Source organism: Aulostomus chinensis, chromosome 17 (assembly GCF_037954235.1).
Source record: "Aulostomus chinensis isolate RoL2024-O1b breed Wild chromosome 17, RoL_Achi_v1.0, whole genome shotgun sequence".
Classification (NCBI taxonomy): Eukaryota; Metazoa; Chordata; class Actinopteri; order Syngnathiformes; family Aulostomidae; genus Aulostomus; species Aulostomus chinensis.
The window spans coordinates 17,626,423-17,644,865 of record NC_141336.1 but is presented as its reverse complement, the minus strand read 5'-3'; the positions used below and the strand labels follow the sequence as shown (position 1 = coordinate 17,644,865).

At 42.2% G+C, this 18,443-nt stretch overlaps 1 protein-coding gene across 2 annotated transcripts; it reads right to left on the bottom strand.

The window, feature by feature from the left end:
- Positions 1-873: 873 nt before the first annotated feature.
- Positions 874-17,456, bottom strand: grhl1 (grainyhead-like transcription factor 1). Of its 2 annotated transcripts, none has more exons than XM_086182851.1 (16): positions 17,266-17,456; positions 15,168-15,357; positions 14,927-15,000; positions 13,333-13,469; positions 13,012-13,247; positions 12,384-12,466; positions 11,915-12,068; positions 11,704-11,815; positions 11,457-11,551; positions 9,356-9,599; positions 7,952-8,079; positions 6,620-6,648; positions 6,301-6,386; positions 4,145-4,230; positions 3,652-3,716; positions 874-2,050 (listed from the first exon to the last, which is right to left on the bottom strand). In XM_086182851.1, exons 1-16 carry the CDS (start codon positions 17,283-17,285, stop codon positions 1,936-1,938), a joined length of 1,854 nt encoding a protein of 617 aa, XP_086038977.1. In that variant the 5' UTR covers positions 17,286-17,456; the 3' UTR covers positions 874-1,935. The 2 variants fall into 2 exon arrangements, with proteins under 2 accessions (XP_086038977.1, XP_086038978.1); XM_086182852.1 differs by having other exon boundaries at positions 13,333-13,466.
- Between the last annotated feature and the right edge of the window lie 987 nt (positions 17,457-18,443).

The following is an 18,443-nucleotide window of genomic DNA, read 5'->3' as shown; positions in this document are numbered from 1 at the left end:
CGACTGAGCTAAATGCTAATATTAGCATGCTGAGGTAGTGATTGCGAATCTTGTTATTTGATAAGAACCAAATTATCTTTGAAGGCATTTGGTCAAAAATATCCGACCACTTGAAAAAAACATCCTTCCTTTTCCAACCAAGCCAGATCCAGGACCAGTGTCTGAACTTGACCCAACGCTTGAACAACAATGCAAACCGCAAACGCTGTGCAGGTTTTAAACGAGGCACTTATTAGATCAGAAGCCTGCCTTATTTAAAAACTCGTCAACGCCTCAACATCATTCAGTCAGTCTGTGATTCTTGAAATTCCCTTTATCTATGAATGTGAAGGTTAAACACACGACTGAGCGATTAAATACTAAAGGAAGTGGTAGTGCAGGACCTGAAGTGAGACTTTGACAGACAGGCAGTGGAAACATTTTTATATCCTCACTTGGTTCTCATTGACAAGCCATCATTCCAGATGATTGGTGACCTCGAACTAAAGGAACATGGAACAAATTCGCACAGTAGTGAGTTAGGTTCCATCTGCACCAACGGGCTGGCCAGCGTCATTAAATAAAGCAGCATTAAATAAATGGACATGGCAAATCTCAAAGGGCGCAAGAGGTCATCTGAATACAAAGTTGGGAGGTGGAATTGGCGTCCAGGTTTCCGACAGAGTGGCTTCTCGGCACCCGCCTGCGCAGTCATGCCTGTTTCCTGCCCACAGGGTTGGGGTCGATGCCCAGACATCTGCTCCTGCGGACAGACACACACACAACACTGGCACGGGTGATTTAATATCTGTTACATCCAAACGAACGTCACACTTCCTGTAAGATGGAAAGTGTGACTGAAGACTAATAAATGAATGAGACCGCAGGACAGCTACGGCAGAGCTTTTATTGAGCACTTTGTGCATTAAATCCTTTACGAAACTGAAGAACATCCATTAGAACATGTTCATAACTTTTTGTCCCTCAACAATGTCATGTAATAATAACTTCATATAAAAAAGGAAGAAAACATTACATCAGGAATAATAGAAATCTGGTTATATGTACTGTAAAAAAACAAAACAATAACCCACAGCCATTCTCTTAATAAATATATACACAGTAAGTACTGAGATACAAAAAGAGGATCATACAGATCCTTGTAGCATTTTTCCAGAGGATATATACAACAATATTGCCACTAAAAATTTATTTATCAATTAATATGCATTACATACTGCATTATGGCAATAGAGGACTTTTTTTCCTGAATGCATCTGAAACCAAATATCATATTGCACTTCCAGAAGAGTGAGTGTGTAACATTCAGAACATTTATCATTAATACTCACAAAGAGGCCATTATTTAACTTGATCATGGAAAATAATATATTTTCATTCACAAACAACATGTATCCAATTCTTAAAAAGACAAAAAAACACAAAAAAAAACCAATGCTATCCTAGTTGTAGACTATGGAAGGAACTGTATACACTAAATACTGCCACGTTGTTTCGTATTAATACACTGAATGGCTGGGGCCCAACATTACAGAGTTTTGTCATCAGTGCTATGGCTTCACTAAAGTCGAGACAAAGTGTTTCCCCTCATAATAATCCAATATAGGAGAAACACTACTGCTAGCATAGCATGAGGTATAGCAGCGCCACAACGCACAATATATGTACAAACGTCAGCACTAATATTTGAGGCGTCGTTGCATCCTCTCACTTGTTTATTCTTTAAAATTGAATCCAAAAACGTATAAGTTCAGAACTAACCTTATGGTGTGTTAAGAGCTATGGCTTTTTAAATACCTCTTGTGACATTTCAATTCTGTTTTGCTACGGCACAACGTGATTTCAATTCTTAAATCACTGGACATGCGAGACGTGTAAACCGCCGCTCCATCCTCCGTCTTTCTACCGCGGGGGATGTCGCTCCCTCTCGTCCAATCAGATTTCTGTGAGGGTGAGTTTGTACATGCCGCCCAGCTCCTCCATGGAGATCTGGAAAGTGTCTTCATTGGAGTAGTGTTTGATGATGTTGTCGTCCATGTGGACTAGAATCCTGTTCGAAGAAAAACACAGTAGCAGCTAGTGCTTGTTTTAAGAAGATTGACGAATTAATGCACCAAAAAATGCGCAGATAAATCATTCTGCTGCACGTGTGTGAAACAGTTACACACTTCGCTCAAAGCCACGGTTTTATGATTATTATGCAAATGCAATCACTGCGCAATTTGTGTTTAGAATCAAAACGACGGCTAATCAAGCCCCTACAGTCTGTCTACAGCTCACGATTGGCTGATGTTGATTGGTGAGACTCAATTCACTCACAAATAACCATCTAAAGCCCCATTAATAACAAGTGTACACATCTATAGAAGTAGATTTACTGAAGTACAGATCAACCTTTTATTTTAAGTATTTCCATTTTAATCATATCTATACTTCTTCAGTACATCTACGAGGGGGGGGGGGGAAGTCAAATTGAATTAACTCAGTTCCTTATAACATATAAGTGCATCGTATTTTCATATAAATGGGGGCAAATTACGTTTAGGCTGAGTTCAAATCACCCTCATCATTGCCACCACATCAGTCTGTATTTCACAATATGTTTGTCTAGTTGACCAACTTCCGGTGCTGCAGGGAGGATGCTTACTGAGCATGCTCCATAGGCACAGCATGTGTACCAGAGACTTGAGGAAGCTATACATGATCAGAGGCAGTAAAATTGCTCTGCGCTGGTTCTGTCATATGGCGAGGTCGGTACCGCGACCGCTTGAACCTTCTACAGAGCGCAGCGCTCAAAGCTCAACACAAGTAAGCAGGGGATGATGGAAGTAAAGCCAAACCTGTACCTTTCAGTTTTCCTTCGAAATGTGCGACACTACAGTTACCAGTAATCAGGCTCTTGCCGGGAAAAGCAATGTTGAAAAATGTCAACTGTTGTTTGGGGCAACCAGGTTTATAAATAGGCATAGGCTAAATCCCACGCTCAAGGTAATTTCATAGTTTATGGAGCCGTCTTTGTTGCCTAGAAACCGTTCACAGCTGTTGATGCTGATCCCTCCGTTTTGCCTCCGCACTGTTAAATTCTGCACTGGCCTCAAGGAAAGCAAAGTTATCAAAAAGTCTCTTATCACATGACAGTAACTTCACGTTGTCTGAGCCAGCTGCTCACTGGGGGTAGCTTCTTCACTCATCTTATCATAGAAAAAACTAAATCTATTCATCCAGAGTAGGTTATGCTTATGGAACTTATACCAAAAGCCTGTTGAAAGTTGTTGGTAATGCCTTGCCACTGCCAAATTATTGCTTTAAATTCATACAGCAATGAAACACATGAATATGTTTTCTCCCACTACGAATTGAGAAAAGTTGTATTTGCACCTTTTTAATTGCTAAAATAACTCACAGTACGCTCCAGTATTCATCCTTTTGTTTGGGTAAAATGTAATTTCTGACTTGAATGAGAGCTGGGTTTTTTTTAATCATATTTTGTTCACAATGTCTCTATGTAACAAGGGAACGCATCAGCCAACCACAATGCTGCTAAAGCTGTAGACTTGATCGACACCCTGTTATTTGCAGCAGGTTGCAGGTTCGGTCATTTCAATGATTCAGGGGCACAGAAGAGTGAGAACGCTCATGAATGATACTCACCCTTTCTTACACTTCTTATAGACCTTGCCAATCTTATCCAAAGGTAAGTCATACTTCTCTGCAATCTGAAAAAAATACAAATTGGTGTTAAATCTTTCAAAAAGGGAATTAAAAAAAAAATTAGTCGCACAAACTTGAAAATAGATCCCTTCATGCACTGGAGACTCTAGTCCACCTAATTCATCAGCTCTACTGTACATGATCACTGAAGTTTGGCCTTTTCAAGCCAAAATGAGGCAACATTAAATTTGACATTTCTTTTTCATATATTAGACACCGTTGCTCCCACGTCCTTCTCTTCTTCTTTCTGCTATGAATGCCCCTGCAACCTCCATTTTTTTCTCTTAATTTCTTAATCTGAATTATTCAAACTCCCCCGGTCCTCTCTCCAACTCTATGTCCTGTCACCTCAGTTAGCCTAGCATGACGATGCCTACAAGTACTGTGCAGGTGTCAAGCTGCAGTGTGAGCAAAGGTCATGATTACAACTCACAGCGTCCACGAGGCCTTTTAGCGTGGGGTTCTTCAGCATGACGGCATCAAATACTTCCTCTGTCTCTTTGCGCACATACAGCAGGACTGTGTGGGGTGGAAAAAAGAAGAAGGGAGTTAACATAAAAACAAAGTACCTATGTATGCTCATGAACTGAACAGCAACAACCCAACCCCCGAAAACCACAGACAAAAGGTCTTCTGCTTTGCTGCAGTACAGACAAAAGTCACTGGCAGGCACTGAACCATTACTCGCTGTTAGTTTGGTTCATTTGAGGATGTGTATGTGTGTGTGGTGTGTGTCTTGATTTTGAAGTAGTGGAGCCCAAGCACACGTCTAATCCATTTGTAAATATGCAGACACGTAAGGCTGCATGCCACTTTATCTGCATGCACCAGACATCACGGGCACTGATCCAAATTCAGAGAAGTGGCAAAGGGCCCAGACAAGGCACACATAGCATCATCACGCGTGGCTTTAAACACGACATTGATACCTACCCTAAATAGATCACCTCCCTAAATTAGCTTAAATTTTCCAAACTGCCGCAGGCATCAAAATACTGCATACACAGTAGAGCTGAAAAGGCTGGAGTCATTTTGTGTTTAAATCTAAAAAAGAAAGAGGTGAAGCAGTAAGGTAAATAACTCTGGGGTGATGTTTGGCCTTCTAATTCTACAGCATGTGCTTCACTCATTACGGTCTTCAGTTGCCAGGAATAACTTTGTTTTAGGCGAACGTCATTTCAGCAAAGCCGTGCAGCAGATGATTGACAGGTTTTTTTTGTTTACTCAAACAACATTATGATCCCATCTCACGAACCATTACAAGGCTGCTAATTTTCTAGCTAAGAAAAGAAAATGGCTGTTGTTGGATGGTTATGAAACTCACTTGAAATAGTCTTTCATGAGCTCTAAAAGTCAATATTTTAAAATCAAATTATGTCAACTCTTGAAACCTCATCTGAGGTTGTGAGCCAGGGATCAAAACTCTAGTTGGACTCAAGTCGCGCAGACACACACACACACACACACACACACTTCTGAAGACCTCAGACTTGACTCAGGGACTTTTCAACAATATTCCTTTGGTAATTTCGTATTAAGCAACTATGAGTCAAACGTTGTTCCCTCCAAGGTGTGTGTGACCACAGAGATACTGCAACAACAACACGACAGTGAACAGCAACAGCAGCAGCAGCAGTAGGCTATTTGTCAGTGGCTATAAAAATGTCCTGCAAGCACAAACTAACATCCAGACAACAGCTGGATGGCTCCCGTCAAACCAGATCAGGCACCTGAGAAGGCACTGTCTAGGCTGACCACTGGGCAATTTGAAAGTTATCTTTGAGGTTAGAAAATATGCCCTTATGTTAGCTAAACTGCATTCGCTATGTGTTAGCTCGCTGCTAGCTTTGTGGGATGTTATAAGATCAGTAATAACAAGAGAAAGACATCATCAGGGGAATTTGCATATAACAACTACATTTGGAGAAAGGGGGGGAAAGAAGAGAGAGATATTTGTCTTGGACTTGCAGGAAGACTGAGGAGCTTCTTCAACAAAATTGTAAATTCACGTCACGTCGAAGGATTACATTTGAAGGTTTTTAGTATTGGTAAGATATACATATTCAGTCTTAAAAAAAGGCAGAACTCTGAGGATTATCTGTCAAAGTATAAAGTTCTACTGAAGTATCTGGTGACCTATTAATTCTTTCCATTGGACCTCATGAAGAAATCTCTGATCTAAAAGATTCCAGGTTCTGTTTTTTGAGTGAAATGCTACACCAAAAATTGCTTATGATGTGTTCTTTGAATCTGTTAAAATACTGACTGAACATTTTGGTTTTTAATAATGAAGGCAGTTCCTAACTGAATCACTGCTCCAGGCTACAATGCTTCTCCAGCATGTATTTACACCCGTTGTATGCCTATGAATAGGATATAGGGGAAAGGGCAATGTTGTTTGCATGAGTGTGTCCACAGAGTGATCAATGGTATTTTGTTAGTGGAGGTGGAGGCCAGAGAGTTGAGGCCTCAAAGTGTGTGTGTGTGTGTGTGTGTGTGTGTGTGTGTGTGTGTGTGTGTGTGTGTGTTTCACATGCTGATTTAGCCCCAGAGAAAACTCGCTGCAAAATCCGTGATCAGCTCACATACCTTTTTTCGGTTCCTCTGTTCTTGCAATCTTATTTGGTGGACACCCAAACTCATCATCACTGAAGGGTAATCTCTTCATGCCGGAGCTGAAGTGAACAAAGGTACACAATCGCTGATTAAAAAGCCCTTAATAGCCAGCTAACAGGCTATAAAAACACTTCCAAGCACAGACACATGCGTGCCTACAAAGTCTCCCGGCATTTCCTAGAAATAACAAGTGTAACGCTGTATGGCTTTTACTGGGAAGGTGCCAAAGGTCGTCTCAGTTCTTTTACTGAAAGCAAATGTGAAAAGAACATCCAGGCTTCGCTGAACTCACCTGTCTTCTCCGTCTTCTGTTGAAAAAGCCTGCAAAAGACCCAGAAAGAGAGCATTAAGCCAACATGGATTAACATTAAAAAAAAATAATTTAAAAACACACACCAGCAATGGTTGTCTTAAGTATCAAGACCCTATGATGAAACTGACTGATATTAAAATCTATATCTAATCTGTAGGTGAAGCAAACCTGTACATTGCAGTTGAGAGAAAGAATTCTTTTTAAAATACGGGATGAAAACGATCTCTTCATGAGTCAGTGTCGTGCACCTGAATTCCTCTAACTGTAGATGACAACTCTCCTGCAATGTGTTTGTTCTTTAAAGAAAAATACAAAAACCCAGATCAAAAAACTGGCAAGTAAATATGCGCCAGTTCTCAGGTATTTGATGTTTTGTTGTTTTTCAGAAGCTTTAGCCTTGCAACTGTATTGATTGCAGGCGTTGCCCTTAATAGAATTCTATTCTGAGCAGGAACCCAGTAAACCCAGAGTTTATCAGAAAGTGATAGCATAGAGGGTTCAGTCGGGTTCAATGTCACTGCCATCACCAAAAATAACCTCCTGTTGCTCCCTCAGTGCTGTATAGGAATCTTAGTGAGAGAAAAGAAGGGGGAAAAAAAAACAAACTTTTCTTATTTTTTAGGGGGGCTCAGCAAAGACTGTGTAAAGTTTAACCAGCAGGGGGCACTAAACATTCACAGTCAAATTTATCAATGAGTGAAAACCCTGTCCTCTGGGTGTGTCTCACTGAACAGACCCATTCACATTTATTGTGAAAAATGCCACAGAATAGAGAGTATATGCACACACAGACACACAGACACACACACCTCTGCAATTGTCACGTGATCTGTCAGGGGGTTGCTGCAGGTTAATGCTGATAAATTCAACATCTGAAAATGCGACATGGTTTTTCTGAATGTCTACTGTGTATACACCTCTGTTTTCTCTTCTTTGTTGATTTATTATTGACACGTGCCCTCTCTCTTCAAACCTACCCCTGTCCCCTGCTCAGAGCACGTGAGGTAATGTCCCCTTAACCTCCAGGTTTGTTTTGAAGCGGTGATAAATTATTCATCCTGTGAGTAAGCAGTCTGAAATACAGCCAACAGTATCTGAAACTCCTATCAGAACTTAAAACCAGAACTCTCTGTCCCTGCCAACCGGCAAGCAGGTCACTTCGACCCTGCCAGCAGACGAGGGGGCGGGAACAGGAAATAAACTGTTTACGAACCACCTACCAAGTCACAAGTTGGACATAAATGTAACTACAATCACGATTGAGGTTCAAACATGGTGGTCACTCATGCATTTGTGTCTATTGGTACTCACATGACGCTGGAAAGTGGAGAAGTGAATGTCAGGTATGAAGAGGACAGGCTGGGTCTCAAGGTCTGCCATCATCTTGAAGATGGTCACGTCGTTGCGTTTCTGGAGGATGGGCACTTTGACGTCAACAACTGGGGGGGGGGGGTCGTAAAAGGGAGCATTTTAATATGTAACACAGGTGGGAGCAGCAAATTGCGCTGTAAATGCAACACCAACATACGGTATCATCACCTCATTAAGTTTCTTAGTGGCGTCATATTTCTGGCTGATGTGTCTGAATTGAATTTCTTTTCTTGTTTTAGTTTCCAGTAACTGGTAAAACTAGATGGAATTATCAGAACATTGCAGCACTTAATGTGCAGTGAAAACTAGATGGTAAAACTCAAACAAGGGAGCTGAAAGGTATTAAAATGCTCTGACACTGCTGAGGAGGGCTCAGAGGGGCTGTAAAAGTCAGGCGATAATTGCCTCCGCTAAAGCAGCCAGTTTTTAATATTTCACCATAGAACAGGAAACCTGTTACTGACTCCACAGGGTCAGATCTTTTCCAAACATCACACATTTGAAGACTCAGGAAATCTACAAGTCAAGCGCCGCCAAGTGGTTGACAGGAACTAATCCAGATGTAGCAGTGATTTACATAAAAATGACCCCGTGCTGGGCGGCAAGGTGCTGCAGTGGTTAGTACTGTCTCCTCAGAGCAAGAAGGTTCTGGGTTCGAGCCCCAGCTCGGGCACGGGGTCTTTTTGTGTGAGCCTGCATGTTCTCCCTGTTCCAGTGTGGGTTCTCTCTGGGTACTCAGGCTTCCTACCACATTCCAAAGACATCAAAAGGGAACGAGGCTGATTGATACTCTAAATTGACCGTAGGTGTGGCTGTGACTGAATGGTTGTCTGTCTCTATGTGTGGGCCCTGCGATGGACTGGTGACCTGTCCAGGGTGAACCCCACCTCTCGCCCAAAGGGTGCTAGGATAGGCTCCAGCCCCCCGTGACCCTTAACAGGATAAAGTGGTAGAAAACGGATGAATGAATGACACTGTATTCTCTTTATGTTGTGCGCAAAATGATACATGGCGCGTTTGTCTTATCTCACGCCACCTATAGTGGGTGCAGGAAGTGATATTAATCTCCTCCTTCATGTAAAATCGAAATATCAGGTCCCCCCACCCCCCCACCCCCCCCCCCACTTCAATGTGTACGGGGGGTTGAAGTTCTGCTTGTTGCCATCCTTCTCTCTGGGGTCAACACAATGGACGGCGCCTTCCCTGTTGTAAACCTGACCTTTGTTCACAAATTAATAGTGAGGGAAAGAGGCGACACATGACTGAGTTTAATCACTGTGAAAACACATCCAGAGTGGATGGAACAGGGAGCGAGCCACTGTGACTGTCTTCAGAGGGACTCACAGGACAGACTGGGGTTGAGCTCGGCCACCTTCCCTTTCCGACGGGACTGCTTTCTCTCCTCGTCTCGGATCTTCCTCTCCGCTCCCTTGTCACAGAAGACTTTGATCTGGCAGTAAGCTCGGTGGATGGGCTTGTTGCTGCGGTTGTTGTAGCTGTACGTGTCGATCTGCAGGTTGAGAGGGAGACCCTTCACACCCTTCTGAGAAGAGAAGTCTGTACTCAGACAGTTGACCGAGATGAAGATCTGGAGGAGAGAGTCGGAGGGAAAAAAGGAGAGAAAAACCAGCATGAAGATGATGCATTAAAAAAAAAGATCAAATATATTTAAAAGAAACTTTAATCTTTTTTAGTTTTTTTTACTGCTGCTTGAATCATGCACAAGTTATAGTTTTCACTGCAGCATCAATGTGAATGAAAAGCTGCTGTGGTCTAATTCTCCAGAGCCGGCATTTGGTGTTCTGTGTCGCCCCCTACTGGTCAACGCTAGTGATCACATGCTCATGTCTTACACGAAGTCCTCCTTTGTTCTCCTGCTGCTTGTATTGAAAACAGTTCATCATTGTGTCATCAAAACACATCATTACAGAGCAATTGAAAACAACAGTGAGGACCCAAGGAGTAACAATAAAAAGGCATTTATTTGGGGGAGAATAAGTTTACCTGTGCAAAATTATTGGTGCTTAAAAAAAAAAAACAGCAAATTTAATTTTAGGAGCACGGATCGAGAAATCAAGTGTGATTTTTTTTTTTTTACAACATTTTAAGTCACAATTGGTCGTATTGAATCTTTTCAACAATAGAAATGAGGATACAGAATCATGACAGAGATAAAAAAAAAAACATCAATAAGGTACCCTTCTAAATCATTTCTGGACATAGCCTCAAGAAAGGTAAACATAAGGGAGGGGCTGCTCTTTGCAAATACATACATGCTGCAGGGGAAATCGTCTGGACACACACACACACACACACACATCTTCATCAAACAACCTGGTGGGTGGTGCTTACAAAAATACACACACAAGGATGAACATCCTATGGATACAGGCCTGGAGTCATGAGACAGTTAGACCCACATCCTGGTCTGACAGACATTTGTGTGTGTGTGACAGCATTTATGTTGATTTCAGCCTCAAAGATCTACCACCAGAAGCGGCGCCATGCTGTCTCCTTGTTGTGGACCTGCCACAGTCATCCTCCATCTCAGAGAGCAGAACAACGCGAGGGATGACAACACACTAAAACTCAGGAGGAGAGGAAGAAGAAGAAAGCTCCACCTCTTTGCCACCTCTCCTACCCGTCAAACAGGATCTCAACGAGTAGAAGCGTAGCGTCGTCCCCTGCTGAGTTTCCTCATTCCTGCACTTTCTTTGTCGCTCCCACAACATGTAGCCACTCAAGTAGAGGTAGCAGGCAGGTTGGACCAGTCAAGACCGCATGAGCTCAAGTTGATGTGCAACTTGACGCTACACGTGCAGATGCAGATTGACAACATCTTCCTTCCTCTACCTCAGGTAACCTTTTTCCACGATGACTTGTGCAGAATCACAGTTTAAAAAGTGGATAAAGGGGGTGTCACCAGCTGAGATCTTAATTTTAATTTGCCCAATAAACAAAACAAAAACGAACAAGACTTTTTAAGTCTACAAGTAAGGCCGCGTCGCTACACAACATGAAGGCAGCTGCATGAGAAATCCACTCATAAATTTTCTTCCCAAACAACAAAAGTAGGACCTCTGGATAACTGATCCAGATCACAATCCATACCAGCCCAGAAACTGAATACTTAAACTCCAGAGATGTAAAAGAATCTATCAAAAACACGCATAAGATCGAGATTACTTCTGGGAGCTGAAACGTTCTTTTCAGAGTACGTCTGACACGGATCTACCAATATCATCTCTCCACCTAATTTCATCAAAATGAATGAATGAAGTTTGGGAGATACGGACACCACGGGTCACTAGTATCATGCCAACTCTTACATCCAAACTGGAGGGGAACCAGTCGTCTTTGTGCATGCGTGTGGTCTTTGAGTAGCAGCATTGTGATTGGTAGATGCCGTGTACTTGCATTTATTGTTTTTATTTTCACATCTTACTTTGGCCTCCTCGTTCGTGTCCCAGGTGAAGGAAATGGCGTTATAGGAAATCTCCTCAATGTTGCCAATTGTGTTGAAGCTCTCCTTGTAATCAGCTGTCAAAGAGAGAGAAAACAAATTCCATTACAAACATAAATCGCTTTCTCTGTTACTTTAAAAACTTATATTTTCTTTCCCCTCCTGTCCAACCAAATGATGCACTTTTACTCAGTTAAAAACAAGCCAATCAGAACACCGTCATTCTTACCGATATCGAGACACCTCTGCTTGGCAGTGTGCTGCCTGGAGTGCCAGTACTTCCAGTGTTTCAGCTGATCCTCTCTGCACTTCTCCTCTCCAAACACCACCATCACCACACTCTGCAAAGATCATTCAAAACCATATCAACATGTATAATCTTGTGTATTCATACGCACACCTTTGTCAGTTATGTTTGCGTTGATCTGGTGGAGTCTTACTCTGACTTTGGTGATGGGCTGCTGCATGCCTTTGCTGTCTATCTCCCTCAGCGTGATCGGGTAAAACTGGCCTTTGTTGAGATACGTCATTGTGCCATCACCCGTCTTCTGACGCAGGGATTTGGAAGCCTCAAGAGTGTATTCAAAATTATTGCTGAAATACGGAAAGCAAATGTTAAAGAATAGAAAGGAAAAAAAAAAAACATTTTAAATTTTTACAATTCAAATTTAAATGGACTTAAGATAAATGACAGTTTGTTTTATTTGGGCCTAAAAAAAAAGTGACCTAAAAATCAGTGTGTGCCAGATAACGCCCGTATGTGCAGCGTCTTGTCTTTCCCACAGAGGGGAATCTGGTGTCTCCCCTGTGACCGCAAAAGAAAGAGGCCATTCTGCCAGGTTGTGTCAAAGCTGAATGGCGACGGCGGCAGTGGAAGTCGGGCGGTGGGCCGGCAGCAGCGCGACTTACCCCGGCATGGTGTCAAAATGAGTGTAGTCCTCAGGCGTCATGGAGGCCATACGTAACTGGAGATCCCCTGGGAAGGAAAACACCTGCAACACACAAAGAAGATAGAAAAGACGTAGTAAGACATGCAAAAAACAGCTGCTTTTACACTTTAAAAAGATGATAAATTCTTCCCACCCAAAAGACATTTTGATTTGTTGCGCCCTTCATAAATTTCTTTCCTTTTCTTTCTTCTGTCGCTCATCAGTCTATTAACTCCTCCATCCTCATTTACTTTAATCCAAATGTCTCCTTCTCCTGCACAGGGGTTTAGCTGGGTTACTCTTTTCTAACGTAATTCCCCTCCAGGTTAAAAAGAGATGGGAGAAAGAGCTTTGGCTATTGTAGGAGAATAGTACAGCACTTTATTGTGTTGGTGAGACAATGGCATAATAACACACTGGCCGCTATTTTGGCATGTTCAAATAAAACCAGTGAAGGCTGAGCCCACCGCTGGCTCCATGGGATCAGGTGAATATCCTATTGTCTGATGGGAGAGATCTGAGAGAGGAGAGGAGAGGAAGGGGGGGTTGTTGTAGCAGAGCATTAGTGGGATTTAGAGAGAGGGGGTATGTTGGATCGAAACACTCACCTCCTGGGAACCATCCTTGAAACTCTCGGAGAAGGTGGAGTCGGGGGGCGTGCGGGACTGGGTGCTTGGGCTGAACTGGACTGAGCTGTGGTTAAGCTGCCGGTCAAAGACGCCCACGTGGCTCTCAGTTTCGGCGCAGTGGTTTGGCACGGTCACAGAGAAGCCGTGAGTGGGCACCTCTGTCTTGACGGGTGGGTAGTTTGGCAAGGCGGCGATTGAAACTGTAACGGTTGTGTCTGAATGAATCACAGATGAAGTCAGTGAATCAGGTCTTCAAGAGACGGGTTTCTGATGAGTGAACGCCATGAGCTTTGAACAGACCTGGTGAAGGGAACTGGGCCCGCTTGTCCTGGGCCAGCTGAAGAATATTGAAGGGCCCTTTGAGGACCTGGATCCTGTTCTCCATGCTGGCATCTTGGAGTGGAGGGATGGGGTGTCCTGTCTGAATATGGTGTCTGCTACACAGCACAGAGTAGAAAGAGCACCAACGCCATTGAGGGTTAGAAGTACACCTTTAATACTGCTTTTGTACTCCAAAAACTACCATCTGTTAAACTTAACTACCTCCCGAAGCTAAAATCTACCCAACGCCTTCTTTCTCATTTAAATCTTGACTTGCAGTTACAAAACCTCTTTATTTCTCTGTGAGGAAGCAACACAAGCGTACAAATCCATTTGAAATCAAAATATAACTTATTTTGACTTCAATTTGACTTTTTCTATGATCTTGTGTTTCATGTACACAGCAACCAAATGCACTTTGAGGGTAAAATAAGGAATGATTAAGCTTTGATAACTTTTAAGATTTTAGAGCTCCGTTTGGTCATTCAGCTGTTGATTATCTTACTGTCTTTTTTTTTTTTTTTGGGAGGTGGGGGTTGTTTTACTTTCAGGTCACATGTGAGAAAACACTTCCTTAAACTCAATTAAATAACATGATTAAATGAATTTAACCTAAAAATTGCGAATCTTGTGTTTGTATTTCAATCGAAGAAGAAAACGAGTTGGTTAAGCTTATTAACATTATGCACTCAAATATATTTAAGTATGTATTTCCAGTAAAATCGTAGATGAGAAAGGAACTTATCATTGGCATTAGATGGCTATTAGCTCACGCAAGCTCACTTGCTAACAAGCGTGGGTAAATTACTTAACCCTGTTCCTTTTCAGACTTTCCTAATTTTACCAGGCAAAATGGAAAATTGGGATACAAGTCAGTTTGCCATGGTTGTTTAACGCTTAAAACAATGTTTGACAGCTTCTTCCTTCACTAAAATGCCTTGCCTCCATTGGGTCAACGGACTGCTCAAGTTTAGCGTACATACACAACAAATGTATATGTGCTGTTTTTCGATTCTGAAGTGTACCATTATCACTTTCAATCTGGAATAATTGTGACCGCTTGTGACAGTTGTATCAGGCTTTGAGTTGTGTAATGGCATTTCGCCTTGGGCTCGATCCCTTGGTGACGATAAAGGCAACTTGTACTTGTACTTGTAAAATCTTTGGGAAAAACCCAAATGTAACAGGATGGGGGGGGGGGGGCATTCTAATTCGAAAAAGCATTTTCATGACATGGAAATTTAGTAAATGCCCCTCAGAGCAGGATGACTACTCAAATGTTTTAAAATGTTTTTACACGAGGAGAAAAGATATGGATTTGGTGTAAAAGTACAGATTACAGCTGAAAAATGTATATTTTGATTTCATGGGATTGCAAAACAAAAAAATAAAACAAAACAAAACAAAAAAAGGACATTTAGTAGAAAGAAGCTGCTCACCTGGACCAAATGTGAACGTGTTTAGATGAGCAGCGAAGGAGGCGACTGCACTCAGGGCCCTCGCACACGCACCAAACACATTTGCGCTGTGCTTTTATTTTTAAAGGGTGAATTAGGTGAAGGATGCCACTTACCTTTTGTTGGGATCCACATCAGAGACCAGAGCTTCTGGCTTGCTCTGGGGTATTGTTCTCTTTTCCCTGGGTACCTGTATGGGAGGGTAAACACAGCCGCTCAGCGTCCCGACCACATCACATCAGGTCATCCTGCCGTCTACATGAGCAACAAGATCAATTACATGATATGTGCTCTCTGCTTCACAGATGCTGTGGAGTAATTCTTCCTGCAGAAGAAGGAAATCATTCTCCCGCTTACCTTGTAGTAGTCGTACAGCAGACCGAGAGCTGCAGCGCTGTCCTCGTCTCCGTTGATGCTCATCATGGCCTTGGTGGCTGCCGTCAGCGGGTTCTCCAGGAATGATTTCCAGGCTTCATCCTCTGTGGTGAAGGAGCGACGTTGGCCACCGTAGCTTGGGTCGTTCTGCAGAACCAGGACCGCACGCTTGCTGCAAGAACATTACCGAGATGTTTAAAAACAATTTTCAGCTTTTTATTAGAAGCGAATTTTTAGTGGTGTCAGCAAGAGAGGATGGAAACCACACATATAAACATTTTCCTATAATGAAGAAAGGAATTTCTCCCCGCATGAGCTTCTCCATGAGAGCATAAGCTCATTTCAACCTCGTTCAAAACAGGTAGGAAGACAGAGATCCACTACGCAGGTGAACTGCAAGACCAGTTGTTCAAGGTTTGAAAAGATTGAGCAACAAATCTCAGCCATCAAACGGACAAGAAAAGATGCTCTACAGGCTGATCCAGCGCGACGACTCATAGGCGATCCCTCATTGGTCGAAACGCTCACCGCAAGTGACGCACCTGACTCGACGACATTCCTGCGTTTCAACAGCTCCGTGCTAGAACATTTTAGTTCGAAAACATGTTCGCCGAGAACGGAAAACAAGTGTTCTGATGCTTGCTACTTCATCCTGCTCCTCCTCCAGATGTGAGGTCACTGATTTATGAAAGAAACAGACAGCTGGAGCTGGTTTGTAGATTAATGGGCATTCCGGTGCGTCTTGTGGTATTAATATGATTGTTTCAGCTCACTAAACTTGGAAAATTCCTTAAATTTGAGAATTAAGCCCCCGATTACATAAGAGATAGTGAGGTTGTCTATTTACAGTAAACATTTGCACAGCCTTTATTTACTTCGACGATTCGAATGACTAAAGTAGGCCATCAGTGGAGTTCTTGCTATTGACGTACTTTTCAAATTTTTTGGAAACTACACACCTCCATGACACATCCTCCCAATCTACTAATTCTCTGCCATAACAAAGTCATTATGAGTGAGTGTAAACGGACTGGCTTGGTTTCCAAGTTGAGTCTCTACAACAAATACAGCTTTTTGTTTTTTCCAGGCAGTGGTCAAGGTAAAGTGATAATTAGTAATCCTACACTGCAACCTGATAAGATGCATTATTTACTGGCCATCAAAACACTTAAGGAAATGCAACCAGGAGGGAAAAAAAAAACAGAGTTTGGTCGAATTCAGTCAAAAATGTGTATTTGTATAATTACACTGCATGCAGCAGACACTTTGAAGTTGTTGTTGTTTTTTTTAATACGTGCTCATAAAAAGGTGTAGGATTTTTGAGCCACCATTTTGACAAAACATCTGGATAATGTGAGTAAAATCCACATCACATTGCCCCGTGCTTGCTTACATTGTCTACGTGGGCCAACGCCTTGCAGGTGTACAATTTCACTCCGGTCAAAAGTCTCCTTATCATTGCCCTCGATACAGCCATACATATAGGTTAAGCATCTCTTATATATATTACATATATTTATGAAAACAAGCAAAGGAAGGCTGATTATGAAAATGATCACATTTTACAGAGAAGAAGAAAAAAAGACCCGGCAGCTCCAATGTGTATTCCTGAACAAACATCATTAGGACTATGCACATAACTGTTAGAGCTTAAAGCAAAATCAAACATTCAAAGTGCCCATCACGGGACAGGTTTTATTCTAACATGCGCCTGAGCTCGCACGACAGGTGGAGAGACACCTGTGCGGGCTTGAACATGACAGGTGAAATCAGCGGTGTTACGCCATGGGAAACTAACAGATACGATCAGTTTCCCATCACAGGCACAAAGGCTTACAAGCATTAAAAAAAATAATAAATCCTTAAACAATACCGACTAAACTTTTAAGAGCACAGTTTTAAATGTCCCGCAGCAGCAGCTGCAGGTCAGACGCGGACCGCAGTGGCACCTTCAAATCCGCCTGTGCCATCAACTCCAAAAGAGAAATAAGTTTAAAAAACAGTGCAACAAATTCCCAAATGCTTTTAGTGTCAACCTGTTTGTTGTGCAGGGTACAAGTGGAGAGTCAGGACAACTTACTTGTCATGCTCCTGTGACATATCGGTCGGTCGAACTGGACTTTCTAGTTGGTACTGAAAATCCGACCCGTCTTCTTTACCGTGAAAAACTCTACCGCCAACACTGGATGAGGGCCTCGGCAACAAACAAGGTGTCCCCTACTGAGAGAACGGGTTTTGTCGGCTTTTCTCGCTTTTTTGGGGCAATGCTAAAAATTGAGGCCGGTTTTACCTGTGACGGAGCCACGGATTGGATTACAGGTGACGGGAGGGCGGGGCTACGCTGTCAATTACCCCCCTCTGAGATTGGGATTGGCGGAGCTGCTCACCTACCTGAGTAGCAGGGAGTCTTCGATTACACTAGTGAGAGTTTAACAGCTGTGATTTGACAGTGTTGAGCCACATTCATGTCTTATTGGGAACAAATTGTGGATGTGAAGTAGTAATTGTCAGAAAAAAAAAAGATTAAATGACGCCAGAGTGATTAAAAAAAAAACACAAGTTAAAGCTCAAAAATGTCATAACTCATCAAAGTTTTCCAATATTTTTACTTTGTTTGATAATTAAAAAAAAACATTTATAAAGAAGATGAACAAAGACTGAGATTACCGTCATAAAAAAGTATGAATTTGCCTTCAGACAAGAACTGCAAATTAAAACTTCCAGGTTTCTTCAATATAAGATTCTGGTTAATTTTTTTAATAACTCTATTTTTTGAAATTGCAATGAACAAAAAGTAGTCAAGGCTGATTGATACTCTAAATTGACCGTAGGCGTGGCTGTGAGTGTGTATGGTTGTCTGTCTGTATGTGTTGACCCTGCAATGGACTGGTGACCTGTCCAGGGCGACCCTTAACAGGATAAGTAGTAGAAAATGGATGGATGGATGCAAAAAGTAGTCACTGAGTTTGAATATAAGGCCCACCATGTATCATCTTTTAAAGTGTGCAAACAGATGTGTTTTTAATCACTTCTTTTCAAAAGTTCATCAAAGAAGACCAAAAAACTACTTCTCAGTATCTAATTTTAACAATTTCATGATTTTCCTCCACATCCTTTCCATCCTGATTTCATCCATTTTTAACTGTCTGGAAATGTCTCTCATCACTCATTATATGGTGGTGGTCCCGCCTGTGTCACTCTTCGTGGATAACGACACAGGCAGTTGTTTACAAGCTCTCAAGCGGCAGGTAAGAAACA

Coding starts and splice junctions, on each gene's coding strand:
- grhl1 (XM_086182851.1), bottom strand. CDS start 17,285: ATGTCACAGGAGCATGACAA. Junction 15,358..17,265: donor ATGTCACAGGAGCATGACAA/GTAAGTTGTCCT, acceptor ATGTTCTTGCAG/CAAGCGTGCGGTCCTGGTTC. Junction 8,080..9,355: donor GCTCAACCCCAGTCTGTCCT/GTGAGTCCCTCT, acceptor CCCCCCCCCCAG/TTGTTGACGTCAAAGTGCCC.